The sequence below is a fragment of the Rhamphochromis sp. 'chilingali' genome (assembly GCF_963969265.1).
Source record: "Rhamphochromis sp. 'chilingali' genome assembly, chromosome: 18".
NCBI lineage: Eukaryota > Metazoa > Chordata > Actinopteri > Cichliformes > Cichlidae > Rhamphochromis > Rhamphochromis sp. 'chilingali'.
This window is the reverse complement of record NC_137945.1, coordinates 22,447,637-22,468,556: the sequence shown is the minus strand read 5'-3', so window position 1 is coordinate 22,468,556 and position 20,920 is coordinate 22,447,637. Positions and strand designations below refer to the sequence as shown.

At 42.4% G+C, this 20,920-nt stretch overlaps 1 protein-coding gene across 1 annotated transcript; it reads left to right on the top strand.

Annotated features, from left to right (window-relative positions):
* LOC308386354 (enoyl-CoA hydratase EchA19) lies at nt 1-20,817 on the top strand. Its single transcript, XM_080865822.1, has 7 exons — nt 1-353; nt 1,215-1,385; nt 5,466-5,563; nt 6,181-6,325; nt 18,619-18,768; nt 19,954-20,069; nt 20,208-20,817. The coding sequence occupies exons 1-7, from the start codon at nt 194-196 to the stop codon at nt 20,313-20,315; spliced, it is 948 nt and encodes a 315-aa protein (XP_080721948.1). The 5' UTR covers nt 1-193; the 3' UTR covers nt 20,316-20,817.
* The last annotated feature ends 103 nt before the right edge of the window (nt 20,818-20,920 follow it).

The following is a 20,920-nucleotide window of genomic DNA, read 5'->3' as shown; positions in this document are numbered from 1 at the left end:
GTCCCAGAACCTTTTGCATTTGTTTTTGTTTCAGTCGGGAAGTTAAAAGAGTTGCTCCTTGATAGCACAGTTCAATCGAAGCCAGCTTCGTCAAGTACAGCTGAGGTTATATTTTTGCTTTGAGATATTTTTCACTGAACTTTGTCGGGTTTTTTTTTTTTTAAGTTTTTATTTAGACCTTCTAGGTTTTTTCATGCGAGTGTTAGCAATGGCGCTAAAACATTTGCGGACACTGACACCACTTTTAAGGTTTAATTGTCAGAGTAAAACATTTGGAAAAGACTCTATAAAGACAATTTTAGTTCCAGTAAAATCCTACAGCGCTCAGCATGGAGGCGAAGACACGGGAAGAGGTGAGAGGAAAGTGCAATCACATGATATGGACGCTAGGGGGCAGTAGAGGCTGCTAGTAAGGTGAAACAAGCTAATGAACAGCTGTGATTTAATCTTGGGGTATTTTTCAGTATTTATTTTATAATCCTTGTTCACAGCAGATGTTATTTATTTTTTTAGTTCCTAAGAGGAAAAAGTAATAATAATAATAAATTTGAGCTTTTTTTTTTTTCCTTCCAAGAAGCCAGACTTTCTTGTCATTTTAAATTGCTCTTCTTGAGTAATCGGCCTCCAGGCTTTATGAAGTTATTTCAGATAGCTGTGATTGCTAAAAGACATAAGTCTATGGCAAAACAGCTTTCTGTATGACCTCTGCAAGCGGGGTTGAGCGCACACAACACCGCTTAAAACGCTTCTTTTCCCTTGAAATCACTCTGGTAGTGTATGAGTGTAAAATGCGGTGTGAGACAAATTGTCTTTGCGCCTCACTTCACCGGGCTTTGTCATCCTCAGAATAGCCTGTGAGGTGAACACATCCAGTAGCTTCTCTCCTGGATGTAGTTTCCTCTGGGTGTGGTTGACGCTCGGTTTCCCGGGATGAACCTAAACAATGTCAGGTTGACTGCCTGCTGCAAGTTAAGGCCACAATCACTGGCACACACACACTGACCCAAAGTGCTCACCTCAACCCAGATGATATCTTTCAGAGCCTCGTTCACTGTCATTATTTTATCAACTCTGTCCACATAAGACAATTTACGTCCCATCTCCATCCCGCCTACTGTGAAGTTAAAGCTTAACGTCTCTGGGTAAGCCTCTTTCTAAGTGTTGTGGGCCGCACTGGTTTCTCCCTGTGCATCTTTCTCGTTCTCTGTCATTAGCTGCAGGTCAGACTGTGGTCTCGGAGAGAACGGGATCCGTGGTTACTGTGGCAATAAACCGGCCCGAGGTGCGTAATGCGGTGAACCAGGAGACAGCGAGGCGTCTGCTGGAGGAGCTGAAGGCCTTTGACAGTGACCCAGGCTTGAACGTGGCTATCCTGCATGGGAAAGGTAAGATAGTCCTGTGGGGAAGGTTGGGGCTTAAATTGAGGCAGATATTTGCAGAAGCGTTACAGAGTCTTGTTAAGAGATTTTGTTAGTAGTAATCCTCCTAAGTGTCGCCCAGATTCTCATCCTCTTATTTATCTGTAATTAATACTTAAGCATGTCAGGCTTACAGCCGATCGTGAATATTAAGGAATATCTCTGTGAGCATTTCGCCTTAAAATGAGTTGATTTTCAAGCCGGGCAATAATTTTGGCTGAAGGGAAAAAACACTGTGGCACCAGTGTCTGAGTGAGTAACCAACAAACTTTTAACTGGAAATAGAGAGGGAAAAAAAGTCTTAGTATTAATTCATTCTCTGTGTTTTAACAGTATTTATACCTTGTCTCATGTATTAGTTAAAAATGGAAACTTGGCTTCCTGCTCACAGAGAGCACGACTGTTTCATTCTTCATTCATTTGCTGTAACAGAAATATGCTGGATATAAAATTAGTTTTTTAAAAGAACATATTTAAAATTCTACTTTAATGTACCTTAGAGTGTAATTATTCTAGGAATGAGTTGTAACATCCCATATGGAAAAGAAATAGTAAAAACTTATATGTGATTACTCATGAAAGTGGCCACTTTCTCATTACTTTCATACATTGTTTTAGTAAGTATCCAAAACATACAAGTTTCATTATATAATTTTTCAAGGGATCTTATATCTGTTTTCACTCTTATATGCTTTTCATACAAGTTTCACACAAGACAGATACAAACTTTATAAGATTTATATATATCTTTTTCATATGGGATATTTTTTAAAATAAAGAAATAGTGCCCCCAGGTTTAAAGGCCACCATTAAAGAAACACTGCCTGGAAAGAAATGCCCATCTTTGTTAACTTGCTGAGAAGATAATGAGACTGACACTACACTCAGTGTCTGTAGAGGTAATTCTCCTCAGTCGCTGTGATTGTGAGTGATGTGACAACTACATCAAAGCAATGGAGAAAAACTGCAAAGGTAGAGCCATCAGTCTGTTAGCTTAGCATTAAGAGTGCAAACTGGATCAATGTCAGCGGATGCTGAGGGTCATAGTGTACAGCGGTGTTTCTGCACAGTCAATCACTACAAACCTCCAAACTTCATGTGGCCACAATGTAAAGCATCGAATACAGTGGCGTAAAGCACGCCGCCACTGGACTCTAGAGCAGTGGAGACGTGTTCTCTGGAGTGATGAATCACTCTACAAGCACTTCCTTCTTCTCCTCAGTACCTTCTATCTAACATTCACACTCCAATGAATGCATCAGGAGCAACCTTGCAAATCAGAGAGGGAGGCCATTTCCGGCCACAGTCTAATGCAGCTGTAGGATATAATGGGATACTCACTAAAAATGGACGTAACTTCTTTCCATCCCGCCTTAGCCCTTAATTTCTTCCTTACTTCCATCCTCAGCATTCATCCCACCTTCCCTCACATCCGCTTGACCCAGCTTTGCTACTATGGCTGCTTAGATCTCAACCAAACAGTGAGATGACTAGGCAAGAGTGCACTCGGTAACAACACACACACACCCACACTTGTAAGGTAGCCTGCACTATGTCAGCCGCAGATCCAAAATTATGCCACAGCTCCTAATGCTTCTAAAAATAATCATATCCCACACACTCCTTCCTTTGGTGGAAATAATGTCTTCAGTCTGGATCACCCTGTCTGCTCCGGCCTCTGAGCGTACACTCCAAAAGCCGGAGCATCTCCAGATGATGGCTGCTGATGGCGCTGTGAAATGAAAACAGTGTGTGTAACAGAGTAATTAGCTTTTATTAAACTGGTGAGCAATTAGCAGCACAGTGGGTAAAAGTCGCTCTGTCGTGATTCCCTCTACATCTGTAATCTGATTTTAATCATCGAACCACAGTTTCCTGTCAGCGGGCTGTCCCGTGTTCCTGCTCCAGGATAACTTGACGACTGACCTTCAATGATGATTAGCAGTGCGTCTGTGCTGCGAAATGACAAGCGGGGAGTTTCTAGTTTCAACGTAGTGGTTCTGCAAACATAAGGAATCCATTTTGCTCAAATTAGCGCCGACACAGCTCTCATTCTTCAGCGTCCGAATGTGTGTTTTTAAACGTATGAAATTAAGAGTAATTGCTTTCAGCGGGTTTTGAATATGCTCGGACATATTTGGAGTGTTTGAGATTCGGATTTCTGTGGGAGTTTGTGGTTCAGGTGCAATCAGCTGTGTCACTGTAAGACCTGAACAGATGGAAAGACACTTTGAATGTTTTTTAATTTTGCAGTAGCTCCAGAGAGTGAGACAGAGGAAGGAGGCAAAGCTGGTTATTATGGGTTGGTCACGGTATTAACTAGTTGCTCATGTAGTTCATTCAGATTTATGAGGGAGGACATTAAAAGTTAGATTTTATTCTTAAAGAGAGGGAAGTTTTACTTTATCACAGAGAGCTGTTTCAGTTCAACTGCTGCATGGAACACCACAGCAGGTGAAGTACAGGTGTTTGCACATTAGCGGCTCTTATCAGCTGACTGTCAGTAAGCCGTTTACAATATTTTCTGCAGCTGTCCTTTCTCACGTGTTGCATACAGTAAGGAAACTGTCTGATTCAGGCATTTTAACACTACTGGATGTTCTCCATGTGTTTTAGGTGAGAGAGCTGCCTGAACACGGGCAGAGTGAAGTGTGGTTAGTGCACCAGACCATTCGCTTTTTTAGTAAACACTTTGCAGTTAGAGATCGGCTGATTCGCACTCTCATATGCGCGTCTTTCGGGTGCGTTCTAGAGAAGCAGTCAGCGGACCAGGATGTGCAACATAAAGCTCAGCGAGCTCAGTGAAATTCAGCCATCAATAATCGTTTTATTTTTATTTCTGCTGCGATATGTCAAAATGCCATGTTGAAACCGAAAAAATTGCTTCATAAAAATGTAAGCGCACAATTATATAGTGATTTCTAACATATTTGGCTCGGAGTCACTAAAGAAGAGTTGGCCTGCCAGATTATGGAGCCAACATAATGGAGTAAGGCTCTTGTGTTTAGAGGCTGGTGGCTTTTTTTAGGTTGGTTTTTTTCATTTTTGTGCCATTTATAGTTGTTTGTTTTGTTAAAGTGAGGTGGCTGCTGCATTTCTGTAGCCCAGTGTTATTTGTCAGCATTGAAAGGTTTGGCTGTGATGGCCTGAAGAGAAGAGTTGAAGTTAAGGAGAGATGCTCGTGTGCTCTCAGGCTGAGATGTTAGTGTATAATACGATATCGGCTGTGACATCCTCAGGGATTTTATTTATTTGCCTTGATCAGGTTGACCAATGATGAGTTTTTGTGTGTTTTGTTTTAGTTAAATTCTTAATAAATATATAAGTAAATAGAAAAAAAAAAGCTTCTTATTATCCCTGTGAAACTGCATCTTTTTGTAACTTCTGTGGAAACAAAACTGTTTCAATTCTCGTAACATTGATTCCTTTCTTCGGTAACAAACCTGAAGGTTTCCTTGTGATCTGTCTGTCGCTTCTGCTCATTTCCTCTTACAAGGACAAAGGAGATAAGGGTGCTCCTTCACAATGCTGCTCCCATAAACAGGGTGACACACTGTGTTTCTGTAATTGCCTTGTGCTGACCCACAGCTGCAATCAAAAGCTCCCAGTCGATGGGTGTTGCTTCCGCATGCATTCATTAAATTCGTTTTCATTACTGTTACATTACAGAGGGAGGAGGATTTTATGAGTCCCTGCCCGAAACTGTGACACAGTGTTTGTAGGCCTCTCGGGCAATGTTGTAATTACCACATGAATCCAACAGGAAGGGGCTGTGGTTGCAATATGTTACTCTTCTGTCGATGAGAATATGATGTGTGTGCATTTGCATGTGTGCGAGCACACGCGCGATCTGTGCCTATGCATCAGATTCTGCTTCTTTAGGGGGAAGAGAAGCATTTGTGTGCCAGCCAGCCCAAAGCAAGCTGTGCTGTCCAAATTGTAGCGCTCAGACTCCAGCTCAACTTGTTGTTTTTTTCATCCTCGTCATTTTCCCTTCCTCTCTGACTTTCCAGCTGCCATACTTTGTAATTTTGCGGTCTCTTCCAGGAGGGAATTTCTGCGCTGGTTATGATCTGAAAGAGCTGGCCAATCACACAGGCCCCTCGAAATTGGAGCAAGATGTCACAAAGGGTCCTGGTCCAATGGTGAGTGGTGAGGGTTACGGTAGATGTATATTTCCTTATGATGTTAAAGGGTTTGAATAGAATGTATATAAAAATAGATTTAGGGGCTCATGTTGAATCATGGAAATACCTCGGTAACTACAGATGCATAAGCAGAAAGCCCTGGCTTCTCGTACAGTCTTGCCACTCGACGAAAGGACGAATCATAACACAAATGATGTACTGTAAGCCAGGAAAAGTGCAGGTCTGTAAGGTCTGTTAGGATCGCATGCAAAGGCTTTGGGATTGAGTGGACCTCCTGTGCAGAAAATTATAGCCTTATATCTCGTGCACAATACAAAGTGCTTCATTTGTTCAGCTACGGCCAGAACTCGGATCATATTTCAGCACTTTGTTTGACAGTTTGAGAAATGAATTGGCAAATAAAATCTGGAATGTTTTCAGTGGATAAACCCCAAAAAGCATGAAGTGGATAGTGAAAACATACATACATAAATATACACAGACAACAATTTACACATTTAGTTCTGGGAATATTTGTTCCTCGTTGAGTGTGTGTTGATTGTAGTCATTTGGCTTTGCGTACGATGTAAGTGTGCGTGTATGTTTGCAGTCACTAATCCAGCTGTTTCCTCCAGGGCCCGTCCCGTTTACAGCTGTCAAAGCCCCTGATAGCAGCAGTGAGTGGTTTCGCTGTGGCTGGAGGGTTGGAGCTGGCTCTGCTGGCAGATCTGAGAGTGGTGGAGGAGAGCGCCGTCATGGGAGTGTTCTGCCGCAGGTTTGGTACGTCTAACACCCCACGCTGCTATTATCTCTTCTACTGCTTCAGTTACTACTGTGCTGTGCTGTATGGTCTGTCAACAAACTGGCGACTGTCACCACTACTGCTTTGTTTTGACAAAAAAACTAGATACTAAAATGTTCACCCTTTTAGCAGAGCCCTGCTCACAATCCAGACATTCAGATACCACCATGGCAGATACTGCACCTAATAATAGAAGTGGGGGGAGATTTTTGGTACCAGAATCTTTCTGGTTCTAGTCCAAATGGTTCTGACAATTATAGTCGAGCAGGCTTTGATTGCATGCAGGTATATAGTCAATTTGCTGAAAATGGATTCTCGAAGCTATTATCTATGGTCTGAAGAACAAATCCACAAATCCAGAGGTCTGGATGTTTGGTGGTTACGCTGAACCCCCAAAATACTTGCCAGTGTCCTAGAAGTCAGAAAATGTGGAGTGCCCACTCCAGGTCAGGGACTAATTGCTGCCCCAAGTGGAGGAGTTAAAGTATCTCGGGGTCTTGTTCACAAGTGAGGGAAGAGGGGAGCAGGAAACTGACAGATAGAAGTAAGTGTAAATGCAAATGCTATCGATTTACCACTCGATCTATGTCCCTAACCTCACCTATGATAACGAGCTCTGTGTAGTGACCAAAAGCATGAGTTCGTGGATACAATTGGCAGAAATGATAAGGGGAAGAGTTCAGTCATTTGAGGGGGACTCGGAGTAGAGCTGCTACTCCTCCTGACTGAGATGATCATGATGCCTCCTGGGTAAATGGACATGTCCTACTTGGAGGAGGCCCTTGGGGTAGACCCAGGACATACTGGAGGAATGACATTTTTTGGATGGCCTGGGAATGCCTCACTAAGCCCCAGATAAGGTGGAAGAGGTGGCTAGGGAGGGAGGGCTGGGTTTCTCTTCTTAAGATGCTGCCTCTCTAACACAGCCCTGGGTAAGGGGAAGAAGATGGATGGATGGAGGGATAGATCAATGGATGTCACCAGAGTCATTAGACAATAGCCAAAGCATTTCAGGTTATCCAGTGAGCTCTTATTGCTACTCTGCTAGTAGTGCTACTTCTGTTTGTGTGCTTTTTGTACACAACAAGCCTAATATTAGAAATATCACTGATGTCTTTACTTTAATATGACTAGTATTCATACTAAAATATATAATGATCAAAAGAAGCGCTGCAGCTGGCCGTTCTTAATTTCCTGCCACTTGTAGTTGCAGTGCTATATCTATTAAACGCTTTACCAAAGTCGTAGGTGTAATGACATTAACAGCCATGCTTTCTCTCAGTTAATCCTGCTGCTGTTAATAATACCAATCCAAGCCTGTCAGTAGTAACACAAGAACCAGGGGGACCTATTTTTTGGCAGGCCATCTCTTTTTCCCCCTTCTTTTCTGTTTTTTGTGTGTGTGTGTGTGTGTGTGTGTGTGTGTGTGTGTGTGTGTGTGTGTGTGTGTGTGTGTGTGTGTGTGTGTGTGTGTGTGTGTGTGTGTGTGTGTGTGTGTGTGTGTGTGTGTGTGTGTGTGTGTGTGTGTGTGTGTGTGCGCTCAGCTAATTATATCTGCCCGTGAAAGTGTCCTTGTGTTTTTCTTTGCATCCAAACATACATCACTCGTGTCCTAATGCCAGGAAGTTGACACTGTTTCTATTTTTCAACTCTGTTACTCTGTCCTGTGTTATCACCGAGCCTCCTCTTGTTTGTGTGCGAGGACGGAGGCAGCGCGATAACACCAGTGACTGTGACCTTTTGGCATCACGGCCAGAGTCTGCTGGGCAGTCTTGATAAGTAGAAGAGGAAGCAGCCAACTGCCAGGTTTCCACTGCAGGGCCAAAACAGGGCTTACATATTATTTATGTCACACAATTTCCTCATAAACAACATTTTCCCTTTTTGGCGTCTAGTAGCTTACAGGCAACGTTTGCATGCTGAGTCAATTCTACTTTTAAACGACCAAGCAGTACTTTAGAGCATCTGCTGTAAACACTTTAATCCTGATCCCATTGCTGGCTTCACTCGGTAAAAGTGGCTGGAGCATCGCAGCTTCTCTCATAGAGCTGTCACTCCTCTGACCGTGCTGCCGGACGGCTTAAAATCCAACCATAGTGTTTATAAATACAGCTGTTGTACTATAATTTACTGGGAGTACTAGATTTAGAGTGTAAACATGCATGGTTTATTATCCAAGCCTGTAATTTAACAGGGGAGCAGTGCCCTCATCTGCTGACCGACTATGCAGTTCATCCTCACAGACAGAGTAGTGCCATGTCCTCAGTGTAGGGAACACTCAGCTCTACTTGTTGTGTGTTTTTTATACATATTTTTTTAGTGTTGGATCCATTTTACTGTCATTATTTTTTCATTTCTGTTTCAAATGACTCTTGAATTTGTTTAAATAAATTTTTTATACCCATTGAAATAAGTCATGTTGTGACAAAGTAATTTTTTTCTTTACATGATAATTAAATAAAAAAAATAAAAAGATCTATGTATATATGTAGTCTTCCATGCTAGTAGATATGGGAGGGACAAGTGGTGTCCGGTGACACCGACCAATTTGTTTAATAGCAGCGTTACCTAGTAAACTAAAAAGATATCACCAATAGCTGCCAGCAGAACAAAAGCACTGTCCTCTTCGTGTTTTGGTTGCACAGTCAGACCTTCAGCGTGGTAAATGTGGCAGACAGAAGGCAACCGTCAAAGCAAGGCTCATGGCGAGCCTGCACTACCATAGACTGTCATTATTCTGCAGCCTTTAATGTCTTCTCACGTTACTCAGTGTTGGAGTCTGTGCAGCTGCTTGTGCTTAACATTTTGTCAAGATTTGTTGTCATGCAAACTATTTATTAGTGTTACACTGGGCTAAGTGATGAGCGGATCAACAGCACAAGTGTCCTGGTGATGTGTTTAACCCACATATCAACGGCCGCTGCATCCATCCAGGTTTGAGCCCTAAATGCTGGAAGAAGCAAAATGGCAGAAAAACACTCAATGAAAAATTCGCCCCTTCACTAGCAGGAGATGCTAGCTGACCCGCTAAATGGGGAGCTCCTCATACCCAGCTTATATACTCATGCTGAATGGAGTCGGCTGGACTGGCCTTACGGGAGACAGATTGGCACCTGTGCAATACTACACAGCATCCATCCAACCATCCATTGGATCCATAGTTTACTTGTTTATGCATTCACAAGATATCCCAGGTTCAATTGCAGGAGGGTGAACAAATAAGTTTGGGATTGCATCAGGAAGGGCATCTGGCATAAAAAAAAATGGAGTGACCCTCTTTGGTGACCCCAGAGAGTAAAGCAGCAGCAAGTAGCAAATTTCATTTTCTAATTTCTGAAAAAGAAAAAAAAAACATTGTAAAGAGTAGAAATGATGCAAAAGTTGTCATTTCAACAGTGGGTTCGGTTTGTCTCTGAAAACAAGCTTTCTTAAATGTTTTTTAGAAATATCGGCCTCCACTCTGCACGTCTCATCAGCAACGAGACGAAGCCGACATCTGCGCTCTTCCTTCATCTCAGAACTATGTTTGGGAGGCAGAAATGAGCATTACTGCGGTGTCGACACATTAAGTTACACATTTCCTCCCAGTAATTAATTCTGAGCCTCATATTTGATTGCCACATATTTTGTTTGTCAACACATTAGCGTCGTTTCCTTCAGCTTAGCCGAAACCGCTGTGGTTTTTCATTCAGATGTTCATTTAGCAGAAGAGCGGTTTTACTGTGGCTTCACCAGTTTTATACTCACTTTCTGCATAGCTTAGGCCTCCCTACCAACATTTCCTCTTCCTTAAACCCGTAGGTGGTGTTTTGTCTGTTTTTTTTTCTTAAATGAACATGTGGGTGAAGGAACATTAGATCCAATGGGGCTTGACAAAAAGCCGCTTTTTAGGAGTTCAATTTTTAACACACAAAAAAAGAGGCTTAACATTAAAGTTTAAAAATCTTCTAACGCTAACGCTAAACAATTTAAAAACCAAACTTCCCAAGCCTTTCACATCAAAAGTACTGCTGTTCTGCCGGGCGCACTGTTTATTTAAAGATCCTGCGTTTCTTAGTGATTATTTCCTTTTAATGGTCGAATTCTGTAACCGTTTTTTGGGCCAGGCACAGATGGCAGCAGCCGGAGGGAATCCCTGGTGGTTTTGGAGATGAAAAACCCTCAGAGGCTCGCTGCGCTGCTCTGATGTGGGCCAGCGGTTACCGCAAGGATCTGACAGTTTTCTGGCATGTGATTGGCTGCCAAAACCTGTGGCTTCCTGTCTGGGGCACCTCTGCCCCGCCAAGGAGGAAATGAGAAGGAGGAGATGGTTGCGTCACAGGAATCTGGTGTTGGTGTCTGCTGCTCTTTGAATTTTCAGCCCTGAATGAGAAACCATGCCACTTACCTAATTCCCTCATGTTATTTTGGTTCCTTAAACCAGAGGAACATAACAAAGGGAAAAAAAGAAAGAGTTGGAGTAGGAAGTGGAAAATAAAAATACTTCACTTGTCTTAGTCTTTGTGTCTAACTAACTTGGGACCCGTCCTACACATAAACCAATCCATTTTAAGCCTGTGTGTTCCTGCATGGGTAAGGCGGATTCTAATTAAGAAACAAGAAGCCAATAATTGAGGGACACAGATTTATTTTTTAAAGTGAAGCTCTAGATTTAATGAGGCTTGACAAAATGCATTATCACAATAGTTAATAGTTTAACTCTATACCCCCTGAAAGCCTCTTAGGAGTAATCACTGAAGATAGTGAGGGTGGAAAAACCTAGAAACTATTCTAATATTCAGCCAACAACATCTTTATTGATATAAACTGAGGTGCCAGTGGAGGTCGTCAAACGTCGTCTTTATGGGTGGAGAGAGTTAAAGGTTAAGGGGAAGCTTGTTCCCTGTTAGATCTTATTGTGCACAGCACTTACATGTGATTTCGCCCTTTTTCTGAGCTGCTACACCTTCTGCCATTTTCATGGCTCGAGGCCCCATTTACAGCCTTGGTGGTCTTGTGTAATAGCCCTCTGCAAACTAAACAATACGCAGCCCTGGTATTAAATCAGTGGGCTAAACACATGAAATCAAGTTAGCTGTGTGGTGCTCATTTCTGACCCTGCCCAACTCAGTTATTTTCCTCGATTCCCAGTCAGTATTTCAAAGCGAGCTTCCGATTGAAGGTCTTGTCCATTTAGTCTGGAGTTCTCCGGAAATCGTTAATCCACATCAAACTTAATCGCATTACCCTCATGGGAGGCCATTGTAGTGGGTTTTGCTTTGATGTGGTGAGGATGCCAGCAGCACCAGGAGCAAACCAGAATGCCCCAGTGTGTCACGTTTCACACTGTTTGGGGTTATTAGCAGCTAAAGAGTGGTGGGTGTGTTGCCTTATTTCCTTTTCGTGGGACCTGGTACCTAACTCATGCTAACGATGATGAGTTGATGCCTAGAGCTTTAAGAGTGATGGGCCACCTCTTATTTCGGTATAGTTTGTTTGGAAAATGGGGAAATAGGTGCAGAAATGTATTGAAATGTGGAAGGATACATGGATTCATAGTATTTAAGAAAAAACCAGCTTGAAAGTCGATGTTTATTTGACCAACTTTATTCTTCAACGCAGCCTGAACTCTTGTAGTCGAGCTTTCTTCTCATTTCTTTAAGTAGTGTTAAGGAATCTTTATCCCGGCTTCTTGAAGGACATTCAAAGCTCTTCTTTGGATGTTGGCTGGCTTTTGTTCTGTTCTCTGCCAAGATGATCCCACACTGCTTCAGTAATCTTGAAGTCCCTGCTCTGGGGATGTCAGTCCATGACTGATCTGTTTTACTGTCCAGGTATGTTTTACTGCATTAGCAGCGTGTTTGGGATTACTGTCATGCTGAAAAATGACCTCTGTACATACTGACCCACAATGTGAACCAAACATTTCAGATTTGGATTCATTGCTCCATGAGACCTGTTGCCACTAATTTTCAGTCCAGTTCTTGTGTAATTTGAAGACTAAAACCTTTTTCCTCCTGTTTCCTTTCCTTAAAAATGGCTTTTTGATAGCCACACCTCCTCCAATGTAATAGCTTGATAGTGCGTAAACAATATTATTGCTGTCAATCTGTGTTGTCTTTGGTATTTCTGTAGATTCAAATAAATAAATGGTAACAAGTTATGTGTTTTTACAACAGTGTTTGTAACAAAGTGCCTGAAATACAATTTAAATTGTATTTTTTCATTTTTCTTTTAAAATTGGTCCTTTGAGTCTGAGATGTTTTCTTATGCTTGATTGATTTATAGGTCACTATTAACTAGGGATGGGTACCGGTGTCCGGTGCCATGATGGCACCGGTTCTGACATAAACGGTAGTAACCAGACCGAAAAGCAGCGCACATTTCGGTGCTTTATTTCGGTGCTTTTTTTTTTCCTGAGCTGTGATACACTTCTAGCCAATCATTTTACGTTTCCCAGGATAGTAGGCGGGGCCAGGTACGTACGTTCAGTTAGAGCAGAGCTACAGATTAAAAATGTCCAAGGCGAAGCGGTCAAAAGTCTGGCTGTACTTCACAGTAAAAGATGCAAACTCAGCAGCAACAAGTGCTTTAAGCTGATACTGTGATACTGTCAAAGGAGGTAACACCTCGAATCCGATGAAACACCTGGCGACGCATAGCGTTTTTTTTAAAAGCCGAGAAATGCGCCGTATTTGATAGCTTGCTGCGAGACCTCACACTGTGCACGTTGGGTGGGTTGCCAGTTATCGGACCGGAGCAACATCCCCCAAAAACCCGAAGACTAGAGTCCTGGCCCCTAGCCCTGCCAGTGTAGCAGAAATGATGACGGATGATGATGGCAGCAGCAGCCGTTCTTCTCTGCGTGAGTCGCTTAATGTTGTTCGTGTGTAATTTACGTTGAGTAGGCTAACCACGTTATTACATTAATGCATGTAAGGTGAACTAGCAAACATCATCATAGCTACATGCGGCTGTCTTCTTGTTTGATGGCAGATACTCCCTTCACCCTGGACAAAAAGGCTAAAATGACCAAAGAAAAAGTGGAAAACAGTTAAACATGAGAGGTTTTTGGACAAAGTTTGTGTTTTTTTTCCATTGTTTAAGCACTGCTTCCAGCCAAGAGTGATACCATATATGCCCCATAGCTGCAGAAAAGGCTAACATTGTTATCTTTTTACAAAAAACAAACAAACAGCTGAACATGAGAGGTTTTTGGACAAAGTTTGTGTTCTCCATTCTTTAAGCACCGGTTCGAGCACCGTTTAAGCACCGGCACCGTTTCAAAAGTACCGATTTGGCACCGGTATCGGATAAAACCTAAACGATACCTATCCCTACTATTAACTGACCGAAAAAAGAAAAAAAAAAATTTCTCTGATGATCAAGTACAAAATCCAGACTTTAACACTTTAGTACTGTTAATATAAAACATCGAACAGCCTTTAGAAATCCCGGAAAACTATTGCTCAAGATCACTTTAAAAAATGACATCAAAGTCTGGCCTCTTGGAAACAAAATACAAAGAAACGAAGGGTGGCTGAAGATTGTTAAACAGTGCTTTATATTTGTCCTTTTAACGCTTTGAACCAGAGTTATATCTTTTATGAGACGAGAAAAGATATAAAGCCGTTGTTCACAGATCGTTAAAGTCGGTGTGCATTTCTGTTAACTGTCCTTTTAAGTAATTCATGGTCAATATACAGAAACATCTCGAGTTACAAGCGGAAAAATATTTTTATCGCTCTCTAAATGTTGCCTCGTGTCATTAGAACACATTCGATGATTACTCAGAATTGCTTTTTCTAAGTAATGTTATGACATTTTTATACAAAACTATGATGACTGGAAGGCAACACATTTCAAAGTCTGCAGCAAGAAGATAAAAGAGCAGATATCATCTGTCCTCTAGACTTTTACATATCAGTCAGATAAGCAGGAAGAGAACTCACTCTTCTGTCTGGTTATTAAACAATAGACACTGCTGATTCATTCTTATCCCTGCTTTGAACAAAAAAGGGAGCTGACTGCTTTTCAAACATCTGGCTCATTACTAAGGACCAAAGATGACAAATCCACATCGTATTTTTATCTTCAGCATCAGGATCGTTGCTCAAACGTCCCCCCCACCACCACCTTTAAAGAGGATCTCCACCACAGCCTGCCTCTTTCAAGCCAAACATACCTTTTTAGTTAAAAACTGCTTCTGAGCTCCTATTCATGTGGGACAAAGCGCAGGTCTGTCAAACAGGACACATCAGAGACGGGACTATCAGAGAAAGAGGGGTGGAGTGGGGCTGCCAAGGGTGGAGGTGCTGGAGACGGCTGCTGTGGATAAGAAGGGAGATCCTTCCGGTAGCTGATAGCAGCGGTGCCAACAGCAGCACCAAAAGACAGAGACTAGGGGGTCAACCTGGTCTTTATCTGCTCTTCTTTGAGTCGGGCTCTGTCTTCTTCTGGCCTTATTTAAGCTCAGCGTGCTTCTCGACTAGCGTGCTTGTCTGTGTCACTCTACTGACTTCCTGTTTCTGTCTTTTCCTGCAATCAGATTGATAACACTGGGGTTAACAAGCAGCACAATCTTCTCGTTATTTCTCCGTCACTGAGGACTGTAGCAGTGACTCCCAACAACGGGGTCATTTAACCCATGCAAAGACTGTTAAGGAGCTCATTTAGTTGAAAAGAAATGTATCCAAGTAGGCAAAATGGATATCAACACGCCTTCTCAGTAAAGGACTGTGACTTTTAGATCAAAACAAACTAGGTTTAGGCGGCCACAGTACAACCTGCATTACTCAGAACCTGCATTTCACACAAACTCATGGAATGAGGGAACACTGAAAAGAACTGAGTGAAATCTCATCTTTGCGGACAGTGTAGAAACCCCCTCCCTCACTCGTCTAATTACAGTCTTCAGCCTGTGAGAGCACCATATGTGCCGACTGTCTCAACCTGGACCAGGCCCCTGGATTGGTCGCACATGTATTGGCGCTGGTATTCCGTGTATTCCAGTTTAATTTATTTGAACGACACGGAGAGACAGAGGAGCTCACCGTGTATGAATAGAATCGCATTATTTCCATGACTCTCTGCAGAATGAAAGAGGGGGAGGAAGAAAAAATTGAAAGCTCGCACGATGATTTGGGGTTATGAAAACATGTTCTACACATGTGCTCTCAATAAGAGGCGGTCAAACAGAATCAGTGACTTGGAGGAATTAGGGAGTTGGGATTGTGGTGTGGAGCTTGGGAAAACTGAATGGTAGAAAGTGTGCCAGTTGCAGCTGGTGCTCTTTAGAAATTAGGACTGATGCCAGAAGTTTACGGTACCTTGCAGCGTTCCCTCTTATTTTCACCCGATTTCTCTCCGCTGGACGCAGTAATAATGCAAATGTGTCCACTGAGACTAAGAGTAAAGAGGAGTTTTCTTGCACTGATGTAAAGAAAGTCAGTAGTGTTTCATCAGCTGTTTCCACACAACTTGAGCGACTTTTAATGAACATGTTGCACACGGCACAGCAGCCTGCATTCACTTTAATCTCGTTCAGTTAATTAATATTTATTTAAAGATCATTTTTTTCAGGAACTTCAGGCTTTACTCCAGACTGCTTATCATTCAAGTATTGTTTTTATTTGTTTTATTCATTGCAAAAGAATGAAAGGAATAATTTTAAAACTTATCAGATCTCAGTGGGAGAAAATCATGCTGGATATCTGCACTAATATAGACTGGGTAATATGTTAGGAATGAAAGGATGACACATTGTTTTAGGCAGATGAAAATGATGACGCTACAGAGGGCTGAACTCAAAGACGTCCATGAAATCAAGTTGAAAAGTGATGCAGCAGGCTAGTCCATTTTGACAAAATTGTAATTGCAGGAACGGCATCAGATGGGCAGAAACATAAAGAGGTGTTGTCTTGGATTTAGGTCAGGTGAGCGTGGGGGCCAGTCAGTGGAATTAATTGCTTTCTCCTCCAGGAACTGCCTGCATAATCTCGCCATATGAGGCTGGGCATTGTCGTGCAGCAGGACCCACTGCACCAGCGTAGAGTCTGAATGGGTCCAAAGATGTCGTCTCGATACTGAAGGGAGTCAGGTGGCATTTCCTACCCCGTAGATGTCTGTGCGTCCCTCAGTGGATTTGGCTTGTGTTATCCACGGCTTCTCAAGACCCTTTCACATCTGTCACGTGTGTTTAGGGTGAACCTTCTCGCATCTGTGAAAAGCACAGGACACCACTGGTGGACTCTGGTATTCTATAGCAAATGTTAATTGTGCTCCATGGTGCTGAGCAGTGAGCACAGGTCCCACTAGAGCAGACCTTCCCAAAGTGTGGGGGCGCAGAGCCATGGCAGGGGGGGCACGGTATGAAAAAGGGGGGGAGGGGTGGAGAAAACGCTTGGACACTGCTAGCACGGGGCGCCCACAGAAACGCAAAGCAGGAGATGAAGCATCGCTGAATATGTTTCCAAACCAACTTCATTCTAAGCCAAAGACTAGAAAATATGGTGAAGCAAATCTGCCCTTTGGCTTCACCTGCACAAGTGCCGAGGTAGGTCTCCCCTGCAGAACTGGTTTTCACTTTGTCGAGAGCAGCGCTGGGCTGTTTAAATCACGGACAAAGTTGTGATTTTTAGTTCACAAACCCTTGTTGTAATGACTAACTACTCCTGACATTTTGGAGATGTTAGCTCTTTATACAGTAAAGCTACAGCGGGATACAAATAACATCAGGCTGATCCTGCCACGATTTGTCCCCCGGTTCAAATCACGGACAAACAGGATCCCACAGCTGTTTATGTTTTTAAACCCATTTTGCACAGCGTGACGTGAAAAAAGGCACATACCTTTGACGTTGCGTGACGAACTCTGTATTCCTCGTCCACACGTAAACGCAAAAAAGAAGTTTTAAAAAATCTCCGTTTTCGGTGATTCGAAACGCCGTTTACGTGTGGACGAAACAGCTGCGTTTTCAAAAATCCCCGTGTAGGTGCTGACGCAGCGTAAAAGAGTTAGTAGTTTATTTTATTACTACCTGTAATTTATTGCAGGTTACTTGTATTTGCTTAATTGCTTACTAAATATTTGAGGTGTGAAATAAACCGCAATGGAGCAAAATATGGGTGTGTGTGGTTGGAGGGCGTGTGCGTGTGCGTGCGCGCGAACATTTTTCTTGTAAAACAAAGGGGGGCCCAGCAAAAAAAGGTTGGGGACCGCTGCACTAGAGGACGTCGGGGCCTCAGGCCACCCTCACGAAGCTTGTTTTTGATTGTTTGGTCAGAGATATTGAAACCAGTGGTGTGTTGTCATCTTGTAGCTCTCTGGCAATGCTCATCATGTTCCTTAAAGCACAAAGGAGCAGTAGTGGTCATGCTGATAGGTTAAGGGCCCTGTTGAGCTTTTCTGACTGTTTTTTCACTAGTTTTGCATTTGGCTAGAGTCATTGTCGCTACTGGTGGCATGAGGTGGATTTCTGGATCCTACAGCGTTTGCACAGCTAGTCCAGCTCCTCCAGTCCAACTCCTCTAAAGGAGTACATGCTGATGGGATGGCCCTGCTGATCGGTTAGGACCTTCTATGGCCCTGTCCAGCTCTCCTAGAGTAACTGCCCATCTCCTGGGATCTCCTCCGTGCTCTTGAGACTCTGCTGAGGGACAAACCAGAACAAACCTTCTGGCAATGGCATGTTGGACTGCCTGTGGAACCTCTTTAGCATCCAGGTATCACCTCATGGTATGAGTAGTGACAGTAGCCTAACCAAAAGCAAAGCTAGTGAATAAAAACAGTCCCAAAGATGAGGAGGGAGAAAATGTTGGTGGCCTCCACCTGTAAAACCCTTCCTGTTTTAGAGGTCCCGTTGTTGCCCCTCTAGTGCACCTGTTAATTTCATTCACACCAAAGCAGTTCAAACTGATTAACAAGCCACTTAACTGACCAATATCCCTGAAGTTTAAATGATTGATGCTTTACTCGTATTAAAAGGTTTTTTTAACGTGATTTTTTTGAGCAGTGTAATTTATTGGTTAGATTTTGTTTATTTGGTCTAACGTCAGGGAAAAATGGAAAGAAACTGTATTTAATGCACCATTTAAAATGTCACAGTAGGAAATGTTTCTTTGATGAAACATAAATGATTTATCAGTTTTCTTCAGACTTATTCAGGAGTAATCAGATGAGTATAACAAGGTGTTATGTACTGTCAAAGTAAAAGGAAGCACAGCAGTAGAACTAATGCCTTTCATGCACAGTAGGCTCAGATATATATTTTATATTTGAAATCCTTTTCTAGGTGTTCCACTGATTGATGGCGGCACGGTGCGCCTCCCACGTCTAATTGGTTTATCAAGAGCACTTGACCTGATTCTGACTGGACGGCCAGTTGGAGCACAAGAGGCTCTCGCATATGGACTGGCCAATAGAGTCGTTCCTGATGGCCAAGGTATGTAAATTGAGTGTTTTAGCAACATCATTTTGTGAGTTAGTACGAGATATTAGACCTCAGCATCCCAGCACTGAGTATTTAAAATTATCAAGCACCAAAATGTTGCTAAAAATACTTGAAGTGATTGTTTTTTAACTTTTATTATTAAATCATAAATTTATAAAAAATTCAATTTTGTATAACGACAAATCACACTAGTCACATCAGGCACCTTGAGGTGCTTTATTGTAAAGGCCTTATAATAATACAGAGAAAACACCAAGAACCAAATAACCCCCTATGTGCAAGCACTTGGTGACAGTGGGAAGGAAAAACCCCCGTTTAACAGGAAGAAGCATCCAGCAGAACCAGGCTCAGGGAAGAGGAAACACTGGGAACTCTGGGAAAAGTTCTTGCTTTAAAAGTGATAACAGATACTCAATATTAGATTTTTTTTAACTTGAATTAAAGCCGTAATTAAAGCTTTAATTACTTCTTGATTGACTGATTTAAATCTGATTGTGTTGTTGTACAGAAGCAAAAAGTGACCTTGTCCAAAAACTTATGGTTCTGTCTTTAACGCGCTACATGGATGGAGCTGGGTTAGGTTAAGCAGGCGCTGTGGCTTCAACGCCACACTGGAGCTATAAATCCTCATTAGTGCTGTCTCCTTCCCTTCAAACGGCCGTTTCAGGATTAAGCTACACACACATTTCAATGTGGCATTTCCTGTGTTATATTAATGCATAAAGTCTCTTCTATGCTTAAATCCAAAAAAAGCATCTCCATGTGGTCTTCATGATTCCCCCTCCTCCATCCTTAGATGTTAGAAGAAGATTAGCTAATTCTTTTAGGAAACACTTCTTCCCACAATTGCCTCTCCGAAGGATGATCACTTAGCTCAAGTTTAACATCAGAGGAAAGCGAAGAAGTAGCACTTCATCATGTAGAGAGGCAGATCAGAGTGTGCCATCATGAGGTGTAGTTTCTTTTCCAAATGGCTGATCTGGATGTGTCCCAGTGCTTTCATGTGAGTGAGGAGGCAAAGTGACGCGAAGGCCCAGTGGCAGCATTAAAACACATTGAAATGCAGTACGTTGGGGATCTTTGTGTATTCGCTGTGTTGGGAATGGACACGTTTCCTAACATATGGACACTGCACATGTTTTCACTGTGTTGATTGAGTTCATGTTGCAACCACAGCTTTACAGGCGGCGCTTGAGCTAGCAGAGCACATCAGCTCCTTCCCTCAGCAGTGTCTGCGAGCCGACCGTGCTTCAGCCATGTACGGCTGCTATGACGCTCCATCTTTCACACAGGTAGGCAGATCCATATTTACACATTTTGATGGGATAATAGCTTAAGATGAGTTCACGGTTGTTAATGGCGGAAGGGTTGTAGTATAAAGGAATAAAATGCCTTTATGTAAATACATGTACATTTTTTTTGTTGTCCAGGCCATGCAGTATGAAATCGACCATGGGATTCCTGTCATCCAAGCAGAAGCTGTTGCCGGGGCACTCAAATTTACTTCTGGAGTAGGAAGAGGAGGAAAGTACTCCTAGGATTTAGCTTGCACTAACCTTATGAAGTGTGACCACAAACTGAAAGTATTTTTTTATGTCTGTACTCACTTCCGATCTGCTTTAAAAGCAATTACAGTTGCAGTGAAACCCAATAATTAAGCTCAATTTAAAAGAAATACAACTAATGATAATATCTTTCTACCACTAATATCGTCTCTTTGGTTTAAAATTTACTATGTTGTGAGTTGCACTTGTGAGCAGCTCAGCGGAGCGGTGGCTGTCAACAAGTTTTTGAAAATTACTGCACTGTCTCCAGACATAATTTTAGAGTTGGTGTTAGTAATTTGAAATGCACAAAGTGCACATGCTGCACGGCCCACTTTCTCCCTCAGTGATGTTTTCAGATGTTTATGAGGGGAATTCGACTTTCATTTCTCAATGTAAAACACAATAATCCCCTAAACTTCCCCCAAATTCAAAAATGTGTCGTATGAAAAGCAACATATAATGTTTACTTTTAATAAAATGAGAGCTTACCTGATTTTCTCTGTTGTTTCTAACACCCTGTGGACTGATTTCTACGTGAAGGACCAATTCGCAACCATCTGCCAACCAAAATATGAATATATATCCCTGACTCTTTG

Bases quoted from the DNA above. Each gene is read 5' to 3' on its own strand.
- LOC308386354 (XM_080865822.1), top strand. From the start codon at position 194: ATGCGAGTGTTAGCAATGGCGCTAAAACATTTGCGGACACTGACACCA. The intron at 5,564-6,180 runs GTGAGTGGTGAG...TGTTTCCTCCAG, and splicing joins CAAAGGGTCCTGGTCCAATG to GGCCCGTCCCGTTTACAGCT. The intron at 6,326-18,618 runs GTACGTCTAACA...ATCCTTTTCTAG, and splicing joins AGTGTTCTGCCGCAGGTTTG to GTGTTCCACTGATTGATGGC.